The sequence below is a fragment of the Tasmannia lanceolata genome, unplaced genomic scaffold (assembly GCF_043159265.1).
Source record: "Tasmannia lanceolata isolate RefF3 unplaced genomic scaffold, GAP_Taslan_0.1 ptg000004l, whole genome shotgun sequence".
NCBI lineage: Eukaryota > Viridiplantae > Streptophyta > Magnoliopsida > Canellales > Winteraceae > Tasmannia > Tasmannia lanceolata.
In genome coordinates, this window is record NW_027518681.1 from 5738820 (window position 1) to 5764408 (window position 25589).

Consider the following 25589-nt stretch of genomic DNA (forward strand, 5'->3'; position numbering starts at 1 on the left):
AGTTAGAGTAGCTTATCCTATAGAATTAAAAAGAGTAGAAACCACCACGATTCGAATTCTCATCCAAATCCGATAAACCAAGAGCTGAACTTTCTCCAATACGCAATAATGCAGCTCCTTAATTTTCAAAGTCAACATAGAATTAAGATAAATGAAGACAATTAGCAGAAAATAAGAACTGGAAGCTCAAAAGAGAAACTAAAAATAACCGCATGAATTTTATTCCAACTCATGAAATCTCAGAAACTTGAGACTCTAGAAATCAGTCATAAAATTCTTATTTATGCTATGAAAAAGCTAACCGTAATCCATTAGAAGTAGAAATCCATTTTCATTGACATTATCTTTCTAAATCGAGAAATCCTGGAAATATTAGTCTAAGTTGATAGTTCTGCCTTGAATTCTCCACCTCCAAAGTAGTCTTTATTTGAATATAATCCATACAGCATACCCACTTTCTAATTTCAATTCCATGTTAAAACTTCTATTTCTGCTCTAAACCCTGTCTACAGAAATCCTTTCTTTTTTGCTTCCTGTTTTCAATCCTTTTCAAAAAACTCCGCTACTCAAAGTTAAGAAAGCAGAAACTGTCATATATCTGACCACTTTCTATCTATAGTTCTATACAACTTGCATAGCAAGTCATTTCTGGAAAGTGGAAACCCTTGAAACTTCTTTAGGAAATTTCAGAAGTATAAAGATAATTCTGCATTGATGTAAAAGATCAGCCTATCCAAAATTTAGGTTGAATGGATTTGTATTGGTCCACTTGCTAATGTCATCATTCTTATCATCACCGGCAAGGTTTAGCAGAAGACCTTGTTTTCTTGCTTTCTTCCTATTCTTTTTGCGGCCTCTAGAACCTCCCTTAGGTGCTGATATGTGGTCTTTTTTTTTTTTTTTTGAATTATGGGCTGCATAGAATTCCCAAGGTTCCGGGTGTCACCTGTCACTGGGTTTCATTCCCGTCATATTTCTACTGTCATTAAAGGAAATCTATAATTTAAAACCTCAATTGATATCAGTGATACTATTTGAATAATTTGTGCCCATTATTTTTTATTTTTTCAGCTGGGAAGTTCTGCAGAAGCCTGTATTTTTTTTTTAGAATTCTCATCTTCCTTATTATTTCTTGTGATATTGACAGGAACTGCATTTGCATATGGGCAGACTAGCAGCGGCAAGACTTATACCATGAATGGTTCGGAGAATGATCCTGGAATTATTCACCTGGCTGTTAAAGACATTTTCCAAAATATTCAAATGGTAGTGATTTTTTTCTGTAAAAGTTGATTGATGCGATCAGAATTTGGGAGTTCTGGTTTTAACATATTATTATGTTAATATCTTCAGAGGACCAACCGTGAGTTTTTGATTCGAGTTTCCTACATGGAAATTTACAATGAAGAAATCAATGATCTTTTTGCCCCAGAGAATAATAAGCTTCAAATTCATGAGAGTTTAGAGGTGAACCGTCAAGAATGATCTCATATTTATAGTTTGAGGCATAGATTACATAGCTGATTTTCATTATTTTCTAGCGTGGCATTTATGTTGCTGGCCTTCGAGAGGAAATTGTGATTAGTGCAGAGCAAGTGCTCAAGCTCATTGAATTTGGAGAAGGTCTGACTAGGCTGTTTCTTTGTATCAATGTTTATTGTGCTTCTCTTGCTTAGACTGCTCTTTAGTTGAATACACATCCATTTATTCTTCAATGTGAAAATTATTTCTTGCAGTTAATCGGCATGTTGGGCAGACAAACATGAATGTTAAAAGTAGCAGATCTCACACTATATTTAGGATGGTATGTTCTGCCATAAAGTTGGAGCAGCAATGCATGCATCTTTTGTTATTTTTTGTCCTTATGCATACTTATATTTTCGTAATATCACAATTAGGTTATTGAAAGCCGGGAAAAGAATACTTCTTCTGGTGATATTTTAAATACAGATGCCATTCGTGTGTCTGTCTTGGTTAGTAATTGTTCTTTTCTTTCACAATATTCTCTAGAACTTAGTTCCTCAATAATCATTTTTTTATAATAATTAGGTTCCAGTTTCAATTGTAATGACTATTTTAATATTTTAATCATTGCTTAGATTTTATAACAGGCCCATTTATATATATATTTTTTGGTATATTTCCAGAATTTAGTAGATTTAGCTGGGTCAGAGAGGATTGCTAAGACAGGAGCTGGTGGAGTTCGTTTGAAAGAAGGAAAGCACATTAACAAGAGTCTAATGGTTCTTGGTAATGTAATCAATAAACTTAGTGAAGGTCTCAAGCAAAGGTACATGATTCAGATGTAACAAGTTACTTCATTTACCTGAGAAAATGCTATTTATGTAAAAAGTGTGAAATGTTGATGCAGGGGGCATGTTCCATATCGTGATAGTAAACTGACTCGCATACTCCAACCTGCTCTTGGTGGTAATGCCAAAACTTCAATCATTTGTACAGTTTCACCTGAAGAGGTAACTTGTCATTCATTTTCACCTATTATTTTGGCACGCTATATTGGATTATTCCATACAAGTTATGATTTTAATCTACCATATTTAGGTTCACATAGAGGAAACAAGAGGGACCCTCCAGTTTGCAAGCAGAGCTAAACGTGTTACCAATTGTGCTCAAGTGAATGAGGTTATAATTTGACTTTATCTTGATTTTATGTTTCACTATTTAGGTTATATTTTGAATTTATTTTCATTTTATGTTTCACTTTTTTCCGTTACCAGGAGTCTGGATCTTGAAAATTACCATACCATGTGAATTTTAGACAAAACAGTGGCCTGCATCTTTTCCCCCCTTTTTAGCCGCAATAAGATTGTAATTAAGAGTCCCATTTTTTAGAGAATCAAATGGAAATAAATCCTTTAATTGTGACTATTTCTAATTACTAGTAAGACAGTTGTTAAAGTATAAAAGATAAATAACGCCTTTCTCCAACAGCTTAAGCTTTTGGAGAAGTTGGTAAGTTAACATGGTATCAGAGCCAAAGTTCTCGAGTTCAAACCTCCCGGATAGCAAAAATCCACATGCGATGGTCGGCCCAAAGTGGGACCACATGTGCCGCGTGTTTGGCAAGTGGGCCACACGTGCAGGGGAGTGTTAAAGTATAAAAGATAAATAACGCCTTTCTCCAACAGCTTAAGGTTTTGGAGAAGTTGGTAAGTTAACAACAGTCATATGAAATATCTTTACAACATAGACTAAATAGCATCCATACATATCTTGATGTTATGCTGTGAGTGCTGCCAAGTTAAAACTACACGTATGATCTGTGGACACGAACACAAGTGTCACGTGTTGACTCAGACACGGAGTGCCGGACACGGCAAACCCCCAAAATCTAGAAACAGGGACACAACTTGTCAACATGCGTCTACTCTATGTGCGTTGAGTGTCTATGAATCATAGAACTACACATACCTATTAATTTCTCTCAACTAAAATTAAATCTTATCTTAAAGTGGCAATTACAAGGGAAAGAGTATCCCATGAGCATATCAAAGAAAAAAAAAACGGAAGCAGACTTAAGAAGCCATTTGTCATGTTATTGCAAAATCGTTCCAATTATGCTCTGCATCGGATTTGGAATGTGAACTTGTGGAAATCAATAATTGGGTGAGAATCAAAGGGCCTGGTCTTCATGTCGTTTCCTTGGGTCATATTGAATATGGTTTGCTATCAGTCAAATATTTAACTCTTTGTAGGCTTTGAATCAGAACTTGCATCACAAGACGTTCTATACTGCAACATGGTGAGCTGGATAAAGTTGGTTGCTGGATATATTGCATAAGGAAATTCGAAATTTGAAAAGCCACTGCTTCGTTTTAGTATCCATTTGGAAGTTTGGGGCTTATTATCTGTTTTTTGTGGTTGAATATGCCTCATATTCTATCTAATATTTCCTCTCAACAACAAGGCATGTTGTTTAGGAAATACAGTGAGCATTCTCTAAGCATTCTTCACGTTTTAAAGACATCTCATCTTTGGTGACCTTATTTCTGTGCTTTTCCCTACGTTTCACTTGATGGGATTCCGTGTTCCTTTACCAAAATAGTTAGAAACTTTTGCTGCTTTCTTATGATCAAACTTCTTCTCCCTAGTTTTATGAACTAATTAGTTTGACTTTAACTTCTTCTCTTTTACCTTTCTATTTGTCTTTTCCTTTGTGTTCTAATTGTGGATGATTTGTCATAGATTTTAACTGATACGGCCCTATTAAAGAGGCAAAAACTAGAGATAGAAGAACTTCGTAAAAAGCTTCAGGTAACTACTACTCTTCATTTGATTTGATACACTTTTAGATTCAACCTTAATAAGAAGAAGAATTTTCTTGGGCAGGGATCTCGCTCAGAGGTGCTGGAGCAAGAGATTCTGAAGCTGCGAAATGACATGCTCAAGGTATATTATAGCTTTTGCCCTCTTCGTTTGGGATTATGATGGTGAGCCTCCAAACCAATTATTGGACTCAAAATTAATGTAATTTGAGTCCAATAATCAGTTTGGAGGCTCACCATCGGTTTTCATAATCTCAAACAAACAGGGCCTTTATGTTTTTCTTTTGTCTGGACTCTGAACTTCTTCTCATCACTTTGTCTTACTTACCTTTATGTTTGCATGCATTTATCTATCCTTATCACTAGTATGAGTTAGAGCGTGAAAAGCTTGCAATGGAACTTGAGGAAGAGAGGAAATCACATGAAGAGCGAGATCGGCACATTAGGGAGCAACAGATGAAAATAGACAATCTGAGTAGCCTTGTTATCTATTCAGATCATGATAGGAACTCTGCCCAGGTACAATTTTGGTAAAGGATGTGTAAAATCCTTAATTATGTTCTCATATTTTTACTATAAGTTTTTGTTAGAATACAATCATTTGTAAAATTATTCACCTGTTTTTATGATTATTTCTTTTTGCTTAAGCCAAACAGCTGTGAAAGCTCTTTTCCTCAACGCCTTAGCTTGGACTCCTCGGATCAGGTAAATTCTCATCATTTTTTTTAACTGTCATTTCGTAGTTCTCTTCAATACAATCATTGGCACAAGCAGTTGAGAACCTTATACGCGAATCTAGTAACATCCCAATTGAAAATCCGAAATTCGAATTTAGGATTTCGGCAAGGACCGAAATTTAAAACCGAAACCAAAATTTATAAATTTCGTTTGAAATTATAAGATGTTCACAGAAATTTCCACCAAAACCGAAATTGCCACCGAAATTTCCACCAAAATATCATTTTTGGTTGAGGCTGAAAACCAAAACCGTAACTTCGATCCTTAATCAGGGCCTGGTATTGCCACCCATAAATATAGGAGTTCCCATTGATAGCAGTTCTTCAATTTCTCCTATTTGATAACATGGATGGAAGTGCCTAATTCCAAGGATAGCAAAACCAGGCCCCATATATACATGTATTGGTATAGCAGATAGTCATAGCAAGAGATCCGATTTTCTGCCAGTTATCCTATGCTTCCTGTCTGTTTTTTTTGGGGGAAACATATAAGGTTTTTTAATGGAGCTAAAAGTACTATAAAAGTACTATACACTTAGCTGAAAATTGTTACCAATGAGTGCATGTAAAGATGGACTTGGGGCCACTGACAAACTGTGTCCAATTGTAACAGGAAATTAATGAAGTTTGATTAATATAAATCAGAAACTATTCTAATCTGGGCAGTGAAAATTATCCACTAGTTAAAAAACCCAAATCTTTGAAAAGCTACTAAAATGAGAAACATTTTTGGAAATCTTGTAGAGGGCCATATCCATTCAACCCTGCCTAGCAAAAATATTTGTTTTGCCCTATGATTCCTTAGTACGGATTCTGAGCCGACGCGAGAGTGTCCGATTCAATGAACCTTAGAAAGAAAGAGTCGTGGATTCGCCAAAATATTTTAATCAATTGTCAAATTTTAATTATAATAAGTAATATATTTAATATCTTAATAGGTTTATTAAATATAATGTTTTATTTCGACATTAAAAAGTTGCTATTAGGATGGATAAAGCCCAAAACTAGCAGTAATTGTAAAGTTGTGGTAGTAGTATTTAAAAAAAAAAAAACAAATAAAAGAGACATAGAAGTGTCACCGTGAATCCTGAAGTATTGGAAACCAAGATGTTGTCCAACACGGGTACTTTGTCCATTCAGAATCCGTGTAACATACTAATAAGCTATGTTGCATCAGTGTGGATACGAGTGTCGGAATCAGAATCTGACACGGATATCGAGTGTCAGATTTGGGAAACCTCAAAAAGAAAGATTCGTGGATTTGTCAAAATATTTTAATTAATTTCAATTCGCTTTTTAATATGGTTATAACACGACGTATATTAAATATCCGTGGATTTGTCAAAATACTTATTATTAGGATGCATAAAACTCATACATGTGGTAATTGTAAAGTTGTGGTAGTACCATTCAGAACAAATTAGATAAAAGAGATCTATAAGTGTCACAGAGAACCTTGAAGTATTGAAGTCCGGCACATGTTTGACATGGTTTTTTCGCCTATTCAGAAGAATCCATGTAAAATGTCTTTTTTTTTCTAGGTCTATTTTAGCTATAGAGGGTATCTGTAGTCAATGAAAACCATAACTTCCTAAGTTTTTCATGTGCATTAAGACTGGTTTACTTTCTATTGTATGAAATTAGGTGTTCCTAAAGGTTTGTAAAGTTTTATTAGGCAGTTAATGGTGTTGTTCTAGAAATTGAGGCTAAAGGCTTAGTTTATAACAGGGTAATTTACTTTCCAGGAATTAATTGGATCATTATCTGTGAGAATGCCAAGTCAATTGGGTTGGTATTTTGATTTGGATTTACTACCACGGTACCAAAAGTTGGAAAATCAAAGAATTCTATGACTCTTTTGGTTAGAGCTGATTTTATAGGTTATAATTGACTTCATCCAAGACTTGGGCACTTATGCCTTTTAACTTCCACCACGAAGAAAGGGCAAAATATAAAATCTAAGTTATAAAGGAAAGAAACGCTAATTAATATAAATAAATGTTAAATTATAACTTATTTTTGGTAGAATAAGTCAAGGCACTTCCAACGTTGCTCTCTACTCCGAAACCAAAATTAATTTGCGAAATAATTAAAATTCTGAGAAACATTGACATGAAAAAAAAGAAATGTAAAAGGAAAAATCATGGGAATCAATATGATCTTATTAATATCATTAAGGTTTTTCTAAGGATGAGAGTTGGTAGACCCCTATTTTGGTCCTTATTAATATTAGATGTAACCCTACTCTTCACACGCACATCATATTGTGTGAGAGGTCGTATTGATAGACTCACTTTCTCCCTTCTTCTCTCTCTTCGTCTTCTCTTCTTCTTCTTTTCTTCCTTTTTCTTCTTCATGGTGACTAGCCTAATGTTTTCAAGAGAAAGAACAAACCAATTACAAAGCCAAGCTCATAGCAAATAATGCCCAGATTCTCTTTTATTTATTTCTCTTTAAACAAACTCTCTAAAAGGTTCTCCAAATAGCCCTTGCAAAACTGATTATACTCAAAGCTTGTTTCCTTTTACCGAAAATCACCACTCCTTAAACAGTAATTTCAAGTTCCCTAAACATTAGGCGTATTTTAGTGGAAAGAGCATTTTGCCCTTTCTTGGCTTAAGTTCCACTTAAAGACTTTTTTTCCTTTTTCGGATGGTAAATATTTCTCAGAACATGCAGTGTGAATCAATCCTATGCTGTTCGCCGAGGAGTTTGTTTTTGATGATAGCAATACCTTCATTGCTAGGGAATGAAAAGATAACTAGGAATTTGGGATTCAAAAAGTATGAAAAGGTTGGCTAAGGAGTTATATTTTGCTGTTTTGTTCATCCTTGTTTTCTTAAATGTTGATGTCTTCTATTCCATATTTTGGTTAATAAGCATAGGGATTTTCATACGCAATGGAGTTGAGGTTGATGATTGTACTGCTAGTACAATGTCTTTGAAGTATGATTCTAGGCACATGTGGATTGTTTTATATTTACATTATCTCTAAGGATCTTCTCAATAGGTTTGCAATTCATTATTCAATCCATGTTCTTATTCCATCGATGGTAAAGATGTAAGTATGTAACTGATTTGTTTGTGTTTCTACCAGCCATTTCTGCATCTCTTACTTCCTTTTCAAAGTACTTACAAATGTAATAACTGTAGGAACTACTTCTTGCATTCCAATATGTGCAGAGTTATGAAACATCCGCTATTATTCAAAGGAAGGACTTCAATTGCTTTTTCTTCTGCTAAACCAAATGTGGTTGAGTTATGAAGTCACACCAACAATGGAATTTTTGGAAAAACATATCAATTTTGATTTAAGGATTAAGATGCTTTCTTACAGTTCATTTGTTTCCACATGTGTATTATGCAGGGAAGGGGTTCTTTTAGACAAAGCCATATTGAAGAACACAACAATAATCATAGCATATCACAAAAAGATGCTTTTGCAACCCCTTGTGTCAAAACAATCTCAAATTCTTTTGTTATGAAACGATCAAATTATTCACGGCTACCCGATTCTAGTCCACTTCCAGATATTTTTGCTGCTGTAGCTGATGAAGACATGTGGATGAAATTGAACAACGGTCTCACTACTGACCTTAATTCGCTTCAGTTGACTCCTGACAGATTATACCAATCCTCACCACCTAATGATATATCGCCTGTGAGTTTTTTTATTGTTATTTTTTTTTCATGAGTCGACATGCTCGTTCGATTTAGTCATTTTTTTTTTCATGAGTTCAACATGCTTGTTCCATTTTGTCATCTATTGTGCTTCTCTATTGATTATTTATTAGCATTCTAGAATAATTTGGTAGTGGCATTCACAAATCTTTACTAAGTGATTTGTATTGCCTTTTTACTAGATCAGTGTTGTTTTTATTGTATCTAAGAATCACATGTTTCCATATATTATTTGGTTAGCTCACTAGCGGCATGCTCTTTCAAACATACTTCTTTAGCATTAATATGTAATTTCATTTCATATTACTTATCACTCATGGCCAGTTTGTTGAACTACTTTGAACCTCAACATTATGCCCGGAAAAACCCACTTCAAAGTCGAATTTATGACATCTAACAGCTCCGTATCGGGCAGATGATCCAAATTCACAAAGCCCTTAGATGATACTAAGAACTGGCAGACAAGATCCCGGACCTAATGCATTACAATCGAAGACCCCCAAACCTAAAACTAAAATATCATGTCCTCTATAGGCCCTGTTTGGTTGCAAAAAACGAGGAAGACGGCTCGGCATTTCCCGGAATATGAAATGCGAGATGTTGTTTGGTTGCCAAATTTGAGCTCAAATTCCATTTGACTCCAAGACATGGAGGGGACATCATTATTAGCTTTTTTCCTAGGTGGCGCCTACACGGCGGACTTGTCCCCTCTACTAATCTTCCAATGGAAAAACTCCATTTTGGTGGATTTTAGAAGGGAGAAGAGTAGAATATGTCTTGTCTTGTGTAATCATTACATTTTTCTCTATTTCTCTCTCTTCCCTTTCTCTCTCTTCTACTATTTATTTTGGTAATTACACCCCTACATTTTCCACATGGTTTGAGGCCCAACCAAACACATTACCACTTTTCCCCTATTCTTCTCTAGACAACTCTACACATCTCCCATCCTTGTCACCTCCTTGTTGACTACTACTTCCCGCTACTCTCCCAGTGAACCAAACAGAGCCATAGAGATTGTCAACCACGTAACCATGCATATCAAAGCCTTTGAAGGCCCAGAAGGACACAAAGCATGAAGCATTCCCTACAATGAAGATGATCTTGATAAACTTGACCAACATGATGGAGTGTTGAAGCCCGATTCAAAACCAATATCCATACCCAGCTCAAAAAGACCAACTCCAGCACAACATCCAACTCAAAATTCGAGCCCAACTTGAAACCAAGGCTCGATATTCATCAAGGCCCAAGCGTGTCAATCAATCATCCAGTCATCCATCCGTCCACAATTAAAGTCGAATCCACTTCAGAAGCACTCAAGAAAGCAGACAAAAGCATCTATAGTAAAAGCAGATTCCGACAACCATTCTAAGAAGCACTCAAGATACCGTCTGTTGATGATGGAGAAGGAGAAAAGTTGAGAGAGAGAGAGAGAGAGAGAGAGAGAGAGAGAGAGAGATTCAATAATAATGACCTCTCATGCAATATGATGCATATATAATTAGGGTTACACAAGATAATAAAGACTAAATTACCCTTCAACACTCCCTCTCAAGTTGGAGTGTATATGTCAAACAACCTCAACTTGTTATAAATGTCACTGAACTCAGACTTCCCCAATGGTTTGGTGAACTCATCAGCCAGGTGATCTCCAAATCGAGTGATCACATAACATATCTCTCCCTTTTGGAGCTTCTCACGAATGAAATGACAATCCACTTCAATATATGCTTCGTCCTTTCATGAAAGACTAGATTTTAGGCGATATGAATAGCTGCCCTATTGTTAGAGTACAAGGATTCAGGGGATGAGGAAAGAACACCTATCTCAGATAAAAGTGATCTCAAGTTCTCAACCAGGCCAACTCTCCACACATGTGAGCCATAGCTCGATACTCTGCCTCTGCACTAGATCTAGCCATTACATCTTGTTTCTTACTCCGTCAGGATACCATTACCAAAATCCCTCCACCAACCGTACAATACCATGTGGTTGACCTCCTATCTGCTGCAAATCATGCCCAATCTACATTAGTGAATCCTTCCAACCTCACATGATTATGTTTCCTGAAGAATAAGCCTTTTCAAGGAGATATCAGGACGGGTCACAATCAAGTAGATCAGCTTGCCAACTAGTCTCCCATATCTTCTTGGGTCTTCCAACAAATCTCTTTGATCGAGATAGAGTTTCACATTAGGGTCCATAGTAACCTCAGTAGGCTTCGTTCCTAAGGACCTTATCTCTCATAATATATCCATCAGATAAGGAAAAACCACCCCAAGAGTACGCTACCTCCATTCCCAGAAAGTACCTAAGACATCCTAGGTCTTTGATGCAAAACTCTGTTTGAAGGAAGTCTTTCAGCTTCTATATGCATGTCCTGTCATTCCTAGTAATGAAAATGCCGTCCACATACACTATGAAGAAAATATATGCAGAATTAGAATGAGAACTGAACACTGAGTGATCAACGACGCATTGCTTCATACCAAGGCTGCAACTCCCATCTATCTTTTATCGTTTCTTTAGTTTATTATTTTACTTTAATTTCTTCTCCTCATTTTCTTATGTTTTTAAACTTGAAAAAGTTAGAACTTTATTAAGTCACTGAAGTAACTTCCCAGAGTCAAAGTGGCTCGACTGTGTCAAGTACGAGTCATAAGTTCTCCAACCATGGTAATCAAATGATTGCATTTCTTTTCCTACTTTGCTGCCTTATTTGTCTTTCTTTTTGCCGATTCCTTGATATGTAGCACTACTAATAGGCTTTCTCATTATCCTCTTAGTATTCCAAGCATTGTTGTCAAACTCTTACTAGTCAACTCGCTGGGCTTTCAAGGCGAGTTGCTTGTGTGACTCACATAGTTGTCAAACTCTTACGAGTCGTACGAGTCAACTCCCGTGTCGAGTCGAGTAGCTGGGCTTTTGAGGCAAGTTGCATGGGTGACTCGCCTAAGACTCGTCCGAGTCGTCTGGCGATTTGAACGAGTCGCTAGGAGTCAACTCGAAGAAATAAGACTCTTACGAGTCAATTCGACTCGCTGGGCCTGGGCTTTCTTGTTTTGATAGTTGAAAACTTGGAAGTTGGAATTTAGAACTTAATTATTTTTGTGCATGCAAGTTACAAGGGTATGGTTATTTATATTTTTGGTTTAGTGCTTTATCTATGTGCTATTGGGTTATATTTTTTACATGCTCCATCTTTTGAAATATAATTATATTTTTTTTCAACTAAATTTATGTTCTTGTCAAAAACTCTTACGAGTCACGAGTCGAGTCATGAGTCATAAAATTAAGAAATCGAGTCACGAGTCAAGTCATGGGTTGACAACTATGATTCCAAGATAAATGACTTTGAGGCGCGAGTGTCAGTTATTCCCTATTTAGTCATTTATCATGATTCTTTTCTCAAAATTTCTTGTATGGTTTAATTCATGTGCTTAAGTTCCATTAATATCTTCTACTTTTAGTTTTTGGTTTTCCTTTTCTTTTGCACCCATAAAAAGCATACATTGCTATTTGCTTATAGAAACATTATTTTTCTTCAAGAATTGATGATCGATTATCTCGAAAAATGTTGGCGAAGTATGCAAGCTAGTTATGCATTGATAATGATGATGATTATACAATCGAATTTAATGCCTTCATGAATGGGTTCTCTTGTGATACTTTGGATACTGTGTATTAGCATGTTGTTGGACTCATTAAGAAATTGCAGGGTCATTCTATTGAGTATTACAAAAAGGAGGTTCAAAATCTCAAGAGGCAGTTGCATTGTGCTATTCAAGAAAAAAATGACCTTGAGGTTAGTAACTAAGTATTCTTCTCATTTGATATTTGTTTATTTGTTGGAAGGTTCAATTCATTTCTTTATATGGCCATTGGTACTTAGATTGATGAGTTGATTCCTCGTAATTCTGCTACAAATGCCGATTCAAAAGCATCGTGAAAATGTAGAACCTTTGAGCTGCTCTATGATTTACATGACACTTAATTTGTTTTTGCTGACACGCGTGTCAGCATATGTCAATACGAACAAACATACATACATGTATAAACCCGCATTTCTACACTTGTAAACTTGCCGTTTTGAGTGCCGGTTTAATGTGGGCGTGTTGCCATGTTTTTGTGCCGTTTCAAGTGGGATATGTTTTTTTGTTAATCCTATTAATTAAATATTATCTTTACTCATATTTTATTGTTAACTCTTTTTTAATTATTTTTAATGAATATTTGTTGTTATCCCCACTTAAACCGAAAATCTTAAAAATCCTTTCCTAATATTATATTCAATTTAACTCTTGTTTTAATCATTCTTTAATTAATATTTGTTGTTATCCTCACCTAAACCTAGAGCCTTAAACAAACTATTCTTCTAATATTATATTTTTTGTATGCTTGTTGGTCTCTCTTTTGTGCTCCATATTGAAGACTTAAGAGAACTCGAGAAGTCTTGGTTTACTAACAAGTGATGTAAGGCTTATAAGAAAAGGGAACTTGCTCCGGTTAATCTTTGTTATATCTAAAGGTATGGATAGGTATTAGGCTAAGACTTAAGTCTATTAAGATGGAGTGAGGTAAGGGTGTAGGGAACATCGTCCACAACAGAAGATTTTGGATAAGAGCTCTTGCGTCAGTCACAAAAAGTGGATCGGTGGTCTGTTAAGTGGTTGAGGCTGGTGTGAGATAACAGGGGTCAGTTTGGACTGTATAACAGTCTCATTGGATCTGTCACATACCAAGTTAAGAGACTGATTTTTAGGTTTTGTTATTCACATGCTATCTAAGGGTTTGTTGGGTGTGTCAGGGTGTTTAATGAGTGTTTTGGTTGGTTCTTGAACCTTTAATGGATAAAGAAAAGTGGGGAATGGGCTAGGGTTGAGGCTGGATGTTTCACGGTTGCAGAGGATAGGATGTAGAAGGGGTTTAGGTTGCAGGTTTAGTTTTCTTGATAGTTCTGTGATATTGGGAGAAGTCAAGGCAGTTCTGCGTAGGGAAATGAAATCGGCAGGATAGAGGTTGGCAGTCAGAATAGGTGCATGAGTAAAAGGTGTAGGTAGGTTGGTCGGCAAGGTGGAGGGTAATGGACTTGTTTCTTTATGGCAAAATTTCTCAGATCAAGGTTGGTATGGGAACATATTTCAAGAACTGGAAATTAAGGAGATAAAGTGAAGGAGGGGAAGAACCAAGAAGATTTACCTGGAATCACTTCCGGTTTTGAAGCATCACTTAGGCAGAAATCACTACACGCAAGTAGCAAAATCTGAAATATCAATATTCATTTAATGGTGTTAGAGGGCCCAAGGGCTTTACAATATATAGATCGGCATACTCCAAGAAAATTCTATGTGGGTTCATAGGATTCTAATCCTACTTTCCTAATAATCAAAGCCAATCAGAACATACCACATGGACAGGCTCTGCTATTACTTGTTCAAACATTGTTTCTTTATCTAGGGCTCCTATTCACTTATTGCATGGTCCAACATAAAAGAATAAACATCCTAACTAGCAAGCCTCCTACTTAAACGAAACTTCCTTTAAACAGCCTTCCTGCGTAAGAAAACTTTCCTAAATTGACTTGGTCATAAGATCAAATCACATCCCACGAAGATGTGGACTCTTTACCTTTGCTATTCTCATCCCAACGAAATTTGGATGACTCCTTTTGTTGCAAGTTGGGCCATCTTGGTCACTTGAGTGGCCCTTTCACATCCCAAGAAAATGTGGACTGTTTCCCTTTGCTATTCTCATCCTTTCGAAACTGGAGACTCCCCATTTTGTTGCATGGTGGCACATCTTGGTTACTTAAGTTACTTGAGTGATTATTATGTCAAATGATGTGACATGGTGATGTAGACTTCCGCTGGAAATCAACACAAAATCAGATTGAAATGGAAAATTTCTTCTCAGATGAGAAGAAATTTGAATCTAGACTGAATCCTTTCCAAAAACAACTTGAAATTTGGGCAAAAGTTGGAATTCTTGCTGATTTTTAGCTCTGATACCACCATGGTTTTAAATTTCGGTTTTGGTTTGCGTTTCGGCCGAAATTCGGTACACCATTAAAAACCAAAATTTTATTTAATACCAAATTTTGGCCGAAATTTCAGTAATTTCGGTCAAAATTTTGGGAAAAATAGTACATAATTAAAAAGAGGTTTGCTAGTGACAAGATAGCCGGTTGTAATCACGCGGATAATGATTGGTCCACGTGCCCCGTTTTAACTTACCCAAATCAGAACAGCTGGCCTTCTCTCTCTCTCTCTCTCAAATCCTTCTCTCACTCTCTCTCAAATCAGAACCGCTGGCTGACTCTCTCTCTCTCTCTCTCTCTCTCTCTCCCATGCACAAGTATCTCTTTTATCTCTCTTCTCTCTGCGATTCTCGTATCTCTCTGCAACCGTCTCTTTTTTCTCCTCTATCTGCAACTCTATCTTATCTCTCTCAAATTCCTTCCGGGTAACAACCCAAAAAACCATCCTGGCTTCTTGCTGGACTTCTTTTCTTCAAACTAGATTTAGACCCTGTAATCAAAAGGGGCGGATTTATCATTTCCTTTTTGATAAATGGTAGCCAAATTTATTAATAGAGTGGACCGAGATGGTCAGAATACAACCGAAGAAAGAGAATACAACATCACAAAATAAACTACATGATATATGATCACGGCGGAAGAGAGTTAAAGCTTCCTTGAATACTCCATCTATAGATAAACTTTCCGTCACCTGATTAGCAGAGCGCCGAACATGAGTAAACACAACCTCCATGGACCTCACCCAATCACGTATTTCATCAAACAATCTATCAAATCTGCAGGGAGGTTTGTGTGTTCTTTTAAGCCAACGGATGAAATTAGATGAATCTCCTTCTACGGCAATATTATGAAGGAGGTATTGGCAAGCTATAAACCTTGATAAACTGCACACACCTCAGCCTCTGAGGCATCCACCGTCTCCAAGAACAATTGAATAACTCCTCTTCTTGAAAAGAAAGAAATGCTCCAATAGGACTGCCCGACTAAAATTTTATTTTATCTCAAAAAATACTCCCCAAATGAAGCTGCTCTCCTCTATTTATAGGAAAAGAGTAAGAGCCTAGAAACTTCCACTTGCTGCCAGCTCTTTGATAGCTGTAAATGCTGATGTGGCAGTTGGTTGGTCCCTACAAACCTGTGTGGCAGCTACTTGCCAGTTGGCCGAACTTCCACGAACTCCTTTTCCAATTTTGTGTTGCGTAAGAGCATCTGAGTTTCCTCACACTCGTCGATTCTAAGGGGGTGACTCTCTTTAAGAACCTTCTTCAATGATCCTTTCTTCCTACCCGAACCCGATCATTTATCTTTACTCCCAACCTGTACTGTTAAAGACGGCCGCGACGTACCCTCGGCAGAATCCGGGCAAACCTCCACGATTGCCATAGAATCTTGAGGGGAAACTGAGACCTTCTTCGGAGCCATCCCTGTCAAAGAAAAATATATCAGCACCGAACATAAACCATTTCTTATAAGAACTCAGTGACTGGCCTCTAAAAAGAAGAGAATCATCGTCGACCTGTAATTTCTTCGGCGGCCCTCCTACCATTGACCCCCGTCCCATGATCCTCGGAATCGGGCGGTGCCAATTTATACTTTATCAAATTCTTCTCCAACCTGAATTCTCTGCAATCTATGGGATCTCCTCTTAGGATACGATGGAAAATCGTTGCTTCGGCTCCCTCCATCGTCGGAGGTGGACCGAGGTTCTCTACGATTGCCTTTCTCCACTTGATCACCCAACCCCTTACCCTCTTCACTTGATTGACCAGCCCCTCCAATTCTCTTTTTTACTTAACCGAACTTCTATTGCCTCGAGCACTTTCCTCCTCTTATTTCACAATCATTTTCCTATACTACACGTCACACTCACATGTGTACCTCACTAGCACATTCTTTATTCAACACTCCTACACACAATGTTGAAACACCACATTCGATCCTCACACCTTACATTCATGAAGAAAAGGTAACTACCCTACTAAAAAGATAGTCCCCCCCCCCCCCAGCGGCGCGCGCGCGAAAAGTGTAAGGGCTATTAAGGATATCTTCCCTTCTTTTCGGCCAAGGAGGCATTTAAGACAATACCCGGGTCGAATACAAAGCTTTCCAATGCAGGCCCCTCCCCTCGAGGCCGATCCATGTCAACACCTTGCTTCCTCGTCAATGGTGTATGGCACCACCAAGTTACTTCCAATGGTGCCTAGTCTCTGTTCCTGTCCTTGGGGTCATAAAAGTGCCTGCCTTGTAACTCTTCTCTACGGGTAATGTTTTCTGCCATAATTTTCTTCCATGATCAAGAAAAAGGATCATGAGAGGAAGTCTCTGCTAAATCAAAATGGCCCCAAGCCATTTACTACTGAGTTTCTTAATCCTAATATTTTTTTAATTTGTTAAATGAATACTATATTTTTTTTTTTTCAAATTATGCTTAGTTTTCAGTATTTTTTATTTAAGTATGCATATGAGCTTGTCTCCGTTTCTAGATTTTTACGGGTTGTCTTGTTGGGCTCCTCAAATTCTTTGCCGACACTCGTCAAACGAATCCTTGTCCATAGATCATAGTCTTGTACACTATATTTGCAACAAACAAAGGAAACATTTATTTTGTTATTTGTGATATGTATCATAGCTGCTTCTGAACTTTGGTATTACTCTCTTGTCATTTGACTTTTACTTCGAGAAAACTATTTGAAATTTTAATCAGCTCTTGTTCTGTTGTGGTTTATTTCTCTGTCAACATTCATTTCATCTGATGCATCTTTAGTAATTCACTTTTTGTTCCATTTGGTTTGACTTGATAATAGTATTAATTTTTTTCACCGTATACTATTAAAAAGAAATGTTTTTTTTACTGTGACCATTTTAAAGTTTGAATCCTCTACCTTCTTGGTAATTTTGTGCATTACATGTAGATAAGTCACGTGGAGCAGCTTTCTCTAAACAACCAACTAATGTCAGAGATATCTGAACTTCAGCAAGAGTTTCTATTAATAAGGGAAATCCCACAAAGGATGAGTGAATCTGTGTCCAATTGCAAAGACACTTACAAGGATACTTTATCAATTTTGCAGGTGATAGTTGGGCATAAATTTTATCTCCTTCACTGTTTTTTTTTTGTGAAAGATTATTCGAGCAATGAGAATGTCTTACTTTTATCTGTGGCTTGACCAGAGCTTTGCGGCTGATGCGCTTCATGCAAAACTGTTATCTTGCACAAGTGATATCGGTATCCATCTTTTCTCGACTTTAGAAACACAGTTTTCAAGGGCTATGGATGGTCATAAAATTAATGAGGAGGAGAGTTCTGTACTTCAAGAACCACGTGAAGCACTTTCTGAGAAATTGAATGCCGCAATTGCAACTTTGGTGTCTTCACACGCGTTAGATGCTAGGGACACGTGCTTGATGAAACCACAATGCACAATTAAACCTGAGGTATCTTTCACACCAAACCTGTTAAATCGTAGTTCTTCCGTTGTGTTGGCATTCATAATTATCATATTACCATTATTTTTTTGGGCTTCTAATTTCTGGGTTGCTATCTATTAGAAACACCAGGAGCATTTGATGTATTGACATAATATATACATATTTATTTTAGTTTGCAAGCTTTCATTTAGGGGTTTAACTTGTGATTTCTATGCATGAATTTTACTCATGAACATAATAATCATGATAAATGAACATAATAATCATGGGGAAACCATGATAATAGAACATAATAGTCATGTCGGCTTCAGTGGAAATTTAAAACCATGATAAAAGAACATAATAATCATGGGGAAACCATGATAAAAGAACATAATACTCGTGTTGGTTTGAGTGGAAATTGAAAACCATGATAAAACAACATAATAATCGTGTATTTTTTATGACATTTCATGGGCATCATTGATGATAGGAACTGAATGAAGGTCTGTACTTTTAATGTTCATTTATCAATAGAGAGTTTTTTCCAACTAAAGAATACGATATGAATCTAGCTTTAAAAACTCAGAATTGGATTTAGCCTATCCCAAGTAAAAAGCAGTCAACTGTTGAGATTCGATGATTGATGGAATCAAATTTTCATTAACTAAAGTGAGACAAGGATTTGTTGATTGACTTTGTGAGGAGAAAAGCTCTAACGAGAATTTGCCAGGGTAAAATTGAGTGCTTTTTGATAGTGACTGGCATAGATATTGGGAACTGGTGTTGGAAGTTTGGGTAACGAGGAAACTATTGGTGAAATTTAAACTCCTCCTGAGTGGCTTCTTAAACTTCAATTTTTACATAGATCCACTTCTTAAACTTATAATTTTTTATGTAGATCCACCGGCAACCTAAGCTTGGTTTGTGGTGGGTGCTTTGATAAGGGGCAGTAGGGAGGTGTTAAAGAGGACATTTTGGGTCATCTTGGTAAAGAATCACAAGGAAAAAGGTCTAGGGATTCATCTCTTAGACTTATTTAATATCCTCTTATGTCCACAGGGGTCCCTATAAATACCAATAGATTGATGAACTGTGCTGATTGAGTTTCATCTAGATACGCATACATGTAGGAAATGATTGATTTGCCGAGTCTCGCGGAATCTCCTTCCATCATGTTTGTTAAGGCGCTCAGTTCGATTGCATTCCGCAGACTAGAAAACTTGAGGATCCGACATGACGAAAAAGAAAAAGAAAAAGAAAGAAAACAATAAGAAAACCGGTGTTTTGTTGTCACGAATGAAGATGAAAACCAACAAAAACCAGGTCGTGGAATCAAATAACTTTCCTGATGTGTTTGTTGGACTCGAAATTTTACAGAAGGGCAAAATAGTAAAATCCCTTTTTAAAGTAAGAAGAAAGAGGAAAGGAGTGATTACACATGTTTTTCCCTAAAAGTAAAATGGATAAAAACAAAGTTAATGTGCTTTAATTAAAAAAAGAAAACAAAAAAGAAGAGTCCACAACTAAGGAAAAGAAATCCATAAATTTTATGGAACAGAATAACTCTTGCAAAAGGAAGAAATGAGTCATCCACTTTTCAAAAAGAGGGAGTTACGTAACTCCCCACAAAAGGGAAAGTGGAGATCGTGAAGTTGAGAGATAAGGGGTAAGGTGGCAGTTGCCAACCACTTCAAGAGAGCTCTATAAATATAGGAAGATCATTGAGAAAATAGATCGAATTTTTTGGGGAGAAAAAGCTATGTGAAAGGAGAAGCAAAAGTGTTAGAAATGAGATTAAAGTTAGAAGAGAGGAAGAAGATGAGTGAAGAAGATATAGAGTCTCCACTAGGGAGCTCCTCATGTAAATGATGTATATATAGGCCCAAATAAGGGGTGAGGTGGTAGTTACCAACTACTTCAAGAGAGTTCTATAAATACAGGAAGATCCTCGAGAAAAGGGATCGGATCTTTTGGGGAGAAAAAGCTACCTGAAAGGAGAAGCAGAAGTGTTAGAAATGAGATTAGGGTTAGAAGAAAGGAAGAAGGAGAGGAGTGAAGAAGATGGAGAGTCTCCACTAGGGAATTCTTCATGTAAATGATGTATATATAGGCCCAAATAGGGCATCCAATGTACAATGACTTCTATCCCCTAAGACTATAAGTAATACATAAACTACCCTTACATGTTATTCAACACTCTCCCTCAGACTCGAGTGTATATGCCATGGTGTCCCCATCGTTTGGAGACAAGGTCGACGGGGACACCGTCTCCTGAAGATAACCAACCAATGATGGGGACACCATCGTCTAGAGACAAGGTCGACGGGGACACCTGAAGATAACCAACCAACGATGGGGAAACTATCATCTGGAGATAAGAGGGAGAGAAGGAGAATAACCAACCAACGATGAGGAAGCCATCGTCTGGTGACAAGGTCGATAGCATGAACATCGTTGCCTGAAGACAAGGAGAAAAAGGAGGGAAAAGATAAACTAACCAACGATGGGGACACCATCGTCTGGAGACTAGGTCGACGACATGAACATCGTCGCCTGAAAAGTGCCGACAAACGATGGGGACATCATCACTCGGAAAAGGGAGGTCGGCAGGAAAAGTCTTTCCTGTAAGAGAGCCGACCAATGATGGATATGGAAGCCATCGCCTGGAAAAGAGGGGATAAGGCATAAAGCCTAGAAGACAAAGACTGACTAGGGAGCACAACATCACTCCCCCTCGGGCGAAGCTATATGAGCCCGGAAATGACGAGACAAGAAAGGTCGACAAGAAGATAAGAAGACAACACTCCCTCAAGAAACAATACGAAGACAACACCAAGCAAAAAAGGAACAACTCCAAGAAGAAAATGACAACACTCTCCTCAAGTTGAAGGTCGAATACCTTCAACTTGTAACAAGAAAAAAGAAGACAAACAAGGCACCACACCTCTCTTGGACATTTCATCGAATACTTGGTGTGCGCCTTGAAGAAGACAAACTAGGCACTACACATCTCTTAAACATTTTATCAAACACTTGGTGTGCACCTTTGAAGAACAACATAAAAGACATAAGAAAACATAGAAGACAGTACTAGACAATGTAAAGAAAGAGATGGCATCAACACAAAAGACATAGAAAACAATGGAAATAAAGAGATGACAACACTAGACAACATTCTTCGGCTTAAACTTGAAACGAAAAGAAGACGTCCAAGAAGGACTTGACAACACCAATGGGAAAAAAGAGATGCGTGAGAGAGAGTTGCGAGAAAGGGAGAGAATACCGAGAGAGAGAGATTAGGGAGATATGAGGAGAGATTTTTGGAAAAATAAAAGAGGAACGCGTAAAGGCAAAGAGAGATATGAGAGATGAGAGAGAGAATGGCGTGGAGATGATATACCCTTCTACTTTCCTTCTACCCCTCCCAAAGGATATTTGCTCTGATACCATGCGAGAAATGAGATTAGGGTTAGAAGAGAGGAAGAAGAAGATGAGTGAAGAAGATGGAGAATCTCCACTAGAGGGAGTTCCTCATGCAAATGATGTATATATAGGCCCAAATAGGGCATCCAATGTACAATGATTACTATACTCCTAAGACTACAAGTAATACCTACACTACCCCTACATGTTATTCAACAAGAAAAAAGAGAAGAGAGAAAGGTGAGAAAAGATTATTGGCTAATAGTTTTTTTTCCTTTTTTTTTTCTTTTGCAGATTTTCTCCAGAGAAGAAGTCCTTTATCTTTCATGAGAAGGATGAAGAAAATCCCTTTAGAATCTATTCCAGGGGCTCTCTAAATGTCTCTTTAGGATCTCTTCCCAGAGACTCCCTAAAGAGAGAAGACCTTTCTCCTTTGGGAGAAAGATGATAAAGACGGCAGTTTCCCCACAAAAGATAAAGACGGAGATTTCCCAAAAGAAGTCATTTCTTCTTCAGGAAAAAGAAGAAAATTCTTTTAGAATTTCTTTCTAGAGACTCTCTAAAGGTCCTTTTAGGATTACTTCCCAGAGACTCCCTTAAAGGTGGAAGACCTTTCTCCTCCGGGAGAAAGATGAAGGTTCTCCAAAAAGACGGAAGAAAATTCCTTTGGAGTCTCTTTCCAGAGACTTTCTAAAGGTCCCTCTAGGATCTCCTCCCAGAAACTCCCTAAAGGGAAAGACCTTTCTCCTTCAGGAGAAGGATGATAAAGATGACGGCTCCCCAAAGGAAGGATGAAGAAAGTTTGGGAAGATGAAGAAAGTCCCCAGGACGAAGAAATTCCATCCGAAAGGATCTGTTAACAAAAATCAAATCTTTTTGAAAAGTCCCTCTTTATTGAGGATAATTAACCAAAAGTTGTATTTAGATAGAGAATCTCTTGATGGATAATCAGAGGTATTTTCTTTCTTCAAGAAATGTAATTAACGACCAATAGAGCCGGGTACGATCCCTATCAAAATGAATAAAACCTCTTCTCGCAAAAGGGAAATTTGATCTCAATACATTTTATGTGTGATTCTCTTTTTGATGCACGTGAAAGTTATTGCGAACAGTGTTCTTTGATGATTTCGGAGAGAGGGCTACTTATCCCAGAGGTCGGGTATCCAAGGGCCCAGATTCTGACTTCGGGATGTTGTCTTTTGTCGCTGAAGCAGAAACCTTGGCGTAAGAAAGAGGCATCGATAGCAGTATAAGAGGGAAACAAGAACATGTTCGGATAGAGATTTTAGAGATGCCATTGAAGGAAAAGATTGCAGACGAGAGGTGAGGAACCATGAGTCGCGAGAGATTGTGACGGAGAGGAGGCGAGGAGCAGGATGGGAAGATTGTGATAAGATGGATTTTGGGTAGAAATACCCAAAATCACCTGTCACATACCTGACAGGGATTCCATGCAGGATTAAAAATAAAATTAACAACACGCTTGAATCCAACAGAACACCCATTCAACGTGAGTTTGTCCGAAAGTAGGGTGAGATTCTGTGGGATCCGGCAAGTATCACAACCAAGGTTTTAAATTTCAGTTTCGGTACCCATTTTGGACCCTACCGAAATCCGAAATTTTGGCGAAATCCGAAATTTCGGGCCGAAATTCGGTAATAATTAAAAAATGTTATTTAATTAATTTCTAAATTTTTTAACAGTTTTTTTTTTAATTACATTAAATCGAAATTTCGGACCGAAATTTGGTATTTTGCGAAAGTCCAAATGTCGGCAAATTTCGGTTTCGGTCCCGACTGAAATCCGAAATTTCGGATTTCGCCCGAAATCTAAATCCATGATCACAATCGAACTGACCCTAAGAGGTTCTCAATTGGGCAAATTCTCTCGCCATGTGTTGATGATCTGAGGCACAATCTTGTCGTTTTAGTTCCCTTTTCTCTGCTCTTTTTGACTCGGATACATCTCTAGCATGACCCCCCTTGTTCTGTTTCTTGCAAATAAGTTATATTAATGTACTGAGAAATTAACTTTTATCAAATGAATGGAGTTTTTAAGATGTCCTTAGGCACACCCAAGACATCAATGGCCATTTTAGTTGTATTTTTTAGGAGTACATGGTGTATAGAGCCTATACATTTGTTTTCTGCCTTCTTCCTTCAACATCGTCGATTTTGTTTAGCTTGACCCGTCCTACAAATGACAACCATCTATCTGTTGGCATATCTAATCTTAACCATTCTAGTTTCTTGGTATCACATTACCAGTTGCAATTAAGTAGGGCATAGAGAAATGTCTCTATTCTGAAAGAGGCTGGGGATTCCTCCATTGGTTTGAGTCTTTGATTAAATGAGCATGATGATTAGTCTTCTTCTAAACTTAGTAAACAAGTTGATGGAGCTTCCAATTTGTATACCATATACTATTTGTCATTAATACTGCTTGCTTACTGGAAATTCCATGTGGAAGATGTACTCACATGAACGCCACCGATTGCTTGAGGCTGCAATGTTGTGTGCTGGTAGTATGCTTGCGTGTGATTACACATCCACGAGGTTATTAACACTCGTGCATTATCGCGATATGCATATGCATGATTATTACTGTATATTTCACTCTTGGAGTTATGCTGGTTGATCTTGGTTGTAGTGTTCTGTTAAGATGGTCATCTTTCCTTCGAAAATATGATTTTATTGTGTTGAGCTTAAGTACTGGATTTGGTGAAGGGATTGGCTTTTGGGGAAGAAGCAAATGCTAATTGGAAAAAGAACTTGAACTCCGAACTTGAAGCTACCACAGAAAGATGTCACAGCTTGGAGAGAGAATGCAACCTTAATATCCAGCTTTTAGAGGCTTCCAAGGAAAGAGAGTGCAACTTGGAAAGAGAGTGCAATATTTTGAAAGAAGAAAGAGCTTCTTTGCATCAAACACTCTCCACATCTTCCCAAAATCTTGCACTTCTCACTGCCCAAAATGAAGAGATTTTGAAGGATCTAACCATGGTGTTGCAGAAAAGAAAAGAACTTGAAGAAGAGGTCCAACAATTCGGTTTGGCTTTTTCTCGACGCCAAAGCTTATTCATGTCCTTCCATGGTGAATTCAAAGCTAAAATTGAGAATTTAAGAGCATCACCTGCAATTCTGATACCCAAATCTTGTGGGTACTGAAGATAAATGATATTCTCTTTATTCAATGGAAGGCCTACAACTAACAAGGTCTGTCATGGTGTGTGTCTTTGTTGCAGACGTGCAATGAATTACCTTTCTGAACCTCTCTGTTCAAAAACAGTTATGATGCTCTCCTGTAATGTAATAAATGTTAGTTATTCTTGTCTGATCCTACAGAAAAAAGTTATTTTGATCAGATCCTATTTATGAGAGTTATATACTAAATTTAATCCTTTAGTTATGACCTCCATTGAAGCTTTCTCAGCTAACAACAGAGATGTAGCCACTACAATTGTATCAGAATCAATCCTCTTGATTGCATTGAAGACAGAATTATCTCCCTTTTTTCACTAAATTTTTCCAACTCTGGTCACCAATACGTGTCTAATTGAGCGCCTAGGGTTTCGATGAAAGATTCAGAATATTAAAACGTTTTGTTTTCATGGATGAATTCATTCTTTCTTGCTTTTAGAAACTCGTCTTCTAGTGTTTGGAGTCTGTGAGTGATGTGCCATTTTTGCCATCTCTTTAGGCTTTGTTTGGCTTTTATCTTTACACACTGGTTTACACTCACTGTCAAGATCCAACGTTCGAAGATTAAATATACAAGATTTGGGAATTTGGCTCAGAAATGCTTATCATTTGAAGATTAAATAATCACCTCTGTAAATTCCTTCTATTTTGCTTTCAGAAATTCTCTTTCAAGTAGTGTTTGGAATCTTTGAGTCCTTTTCAAGGAGTGATGTGCCTTTTTTGTCATCATTTTAGGCTTTATTTGGCTTTTTTTTGTGTGGTAAGTATCTTTACGAGTACGACCATTTCTCTTCCATACCTTGTTTTCTTA

The 25589-nt window shown here is 37.3% G+C and overlaps 1 protein-coding gene across 1 annotated transcript in view; it reads left to right on the top strand.

Annotated features, from left to right (window-relative positions):
- The window catches only part of ZCF125 (P-loop containing nucleoside triphosphate hydrolases superfamily protein), a 28702-nt gene extending 3709 nt beyond the window's left edge, over positions 1 to 24993 (top strand). Inside the window, exons 3-19 of the mRNA XM_077377772.1 lie at positions 1148 to 1266; positions 1354 to 1467; positions 1542 to 1623; positions 1737 to 1804; positions 1899 to 1973; positions 2148 to 2290; positions 2372 to 2474; positions 2563 to 2643; positions 4207 to 4275; positions 4351 to 4410; positions 4653 to 4805; positions 4935 to 4991; positions 8391 to 8684; positions 12426 to 12512; positions 17657 to 17815; positions 17916 to 18179; positions 24305 to 24993. Coding sequence (XP_077233887.1) covers positions 1148 to 1266; positions 1354 to 1467; positions 1542 to 1623; positions 1737 to 1804; positions 1899 to 1973; positions 2148 to 2290; positions 2372 to 2474; positions 2563 to 2643; positions 4207 to 4275; positions 4351 to 4410; positions 4653 to 4805; positions 4935 to 4991; positions 8391 to 8684; positions 12426 to 12512; positions 17657 to 17815; positions 17916 to 18179; positions 24305 to 24745 — 2369 coding nt within the window. The 3' untranslated portion in view covers positions 24746 to 24993. The remainder of the gene's footprint in view (positions 1 to 1147; positions 1267 to 1353; positions 1468 to 1541; positions 1624 to 1736; positions 1805 to 1898; positions 1974 to 2147; positions 2291 to 2371; positions 2475 to 2562; positions 2644 to 4206; positions 4276 to 4350; positions 4411 to 4652; positions 4806 to 4934; positions 4992 to 8390; positions 8685 to 12425; positions 12513 to 17656; positions 17816 to 17915; positions 18180 to 24304) is intronic.
- Positions 24994 to 25589: the final 596 nt, after the last annotated feature.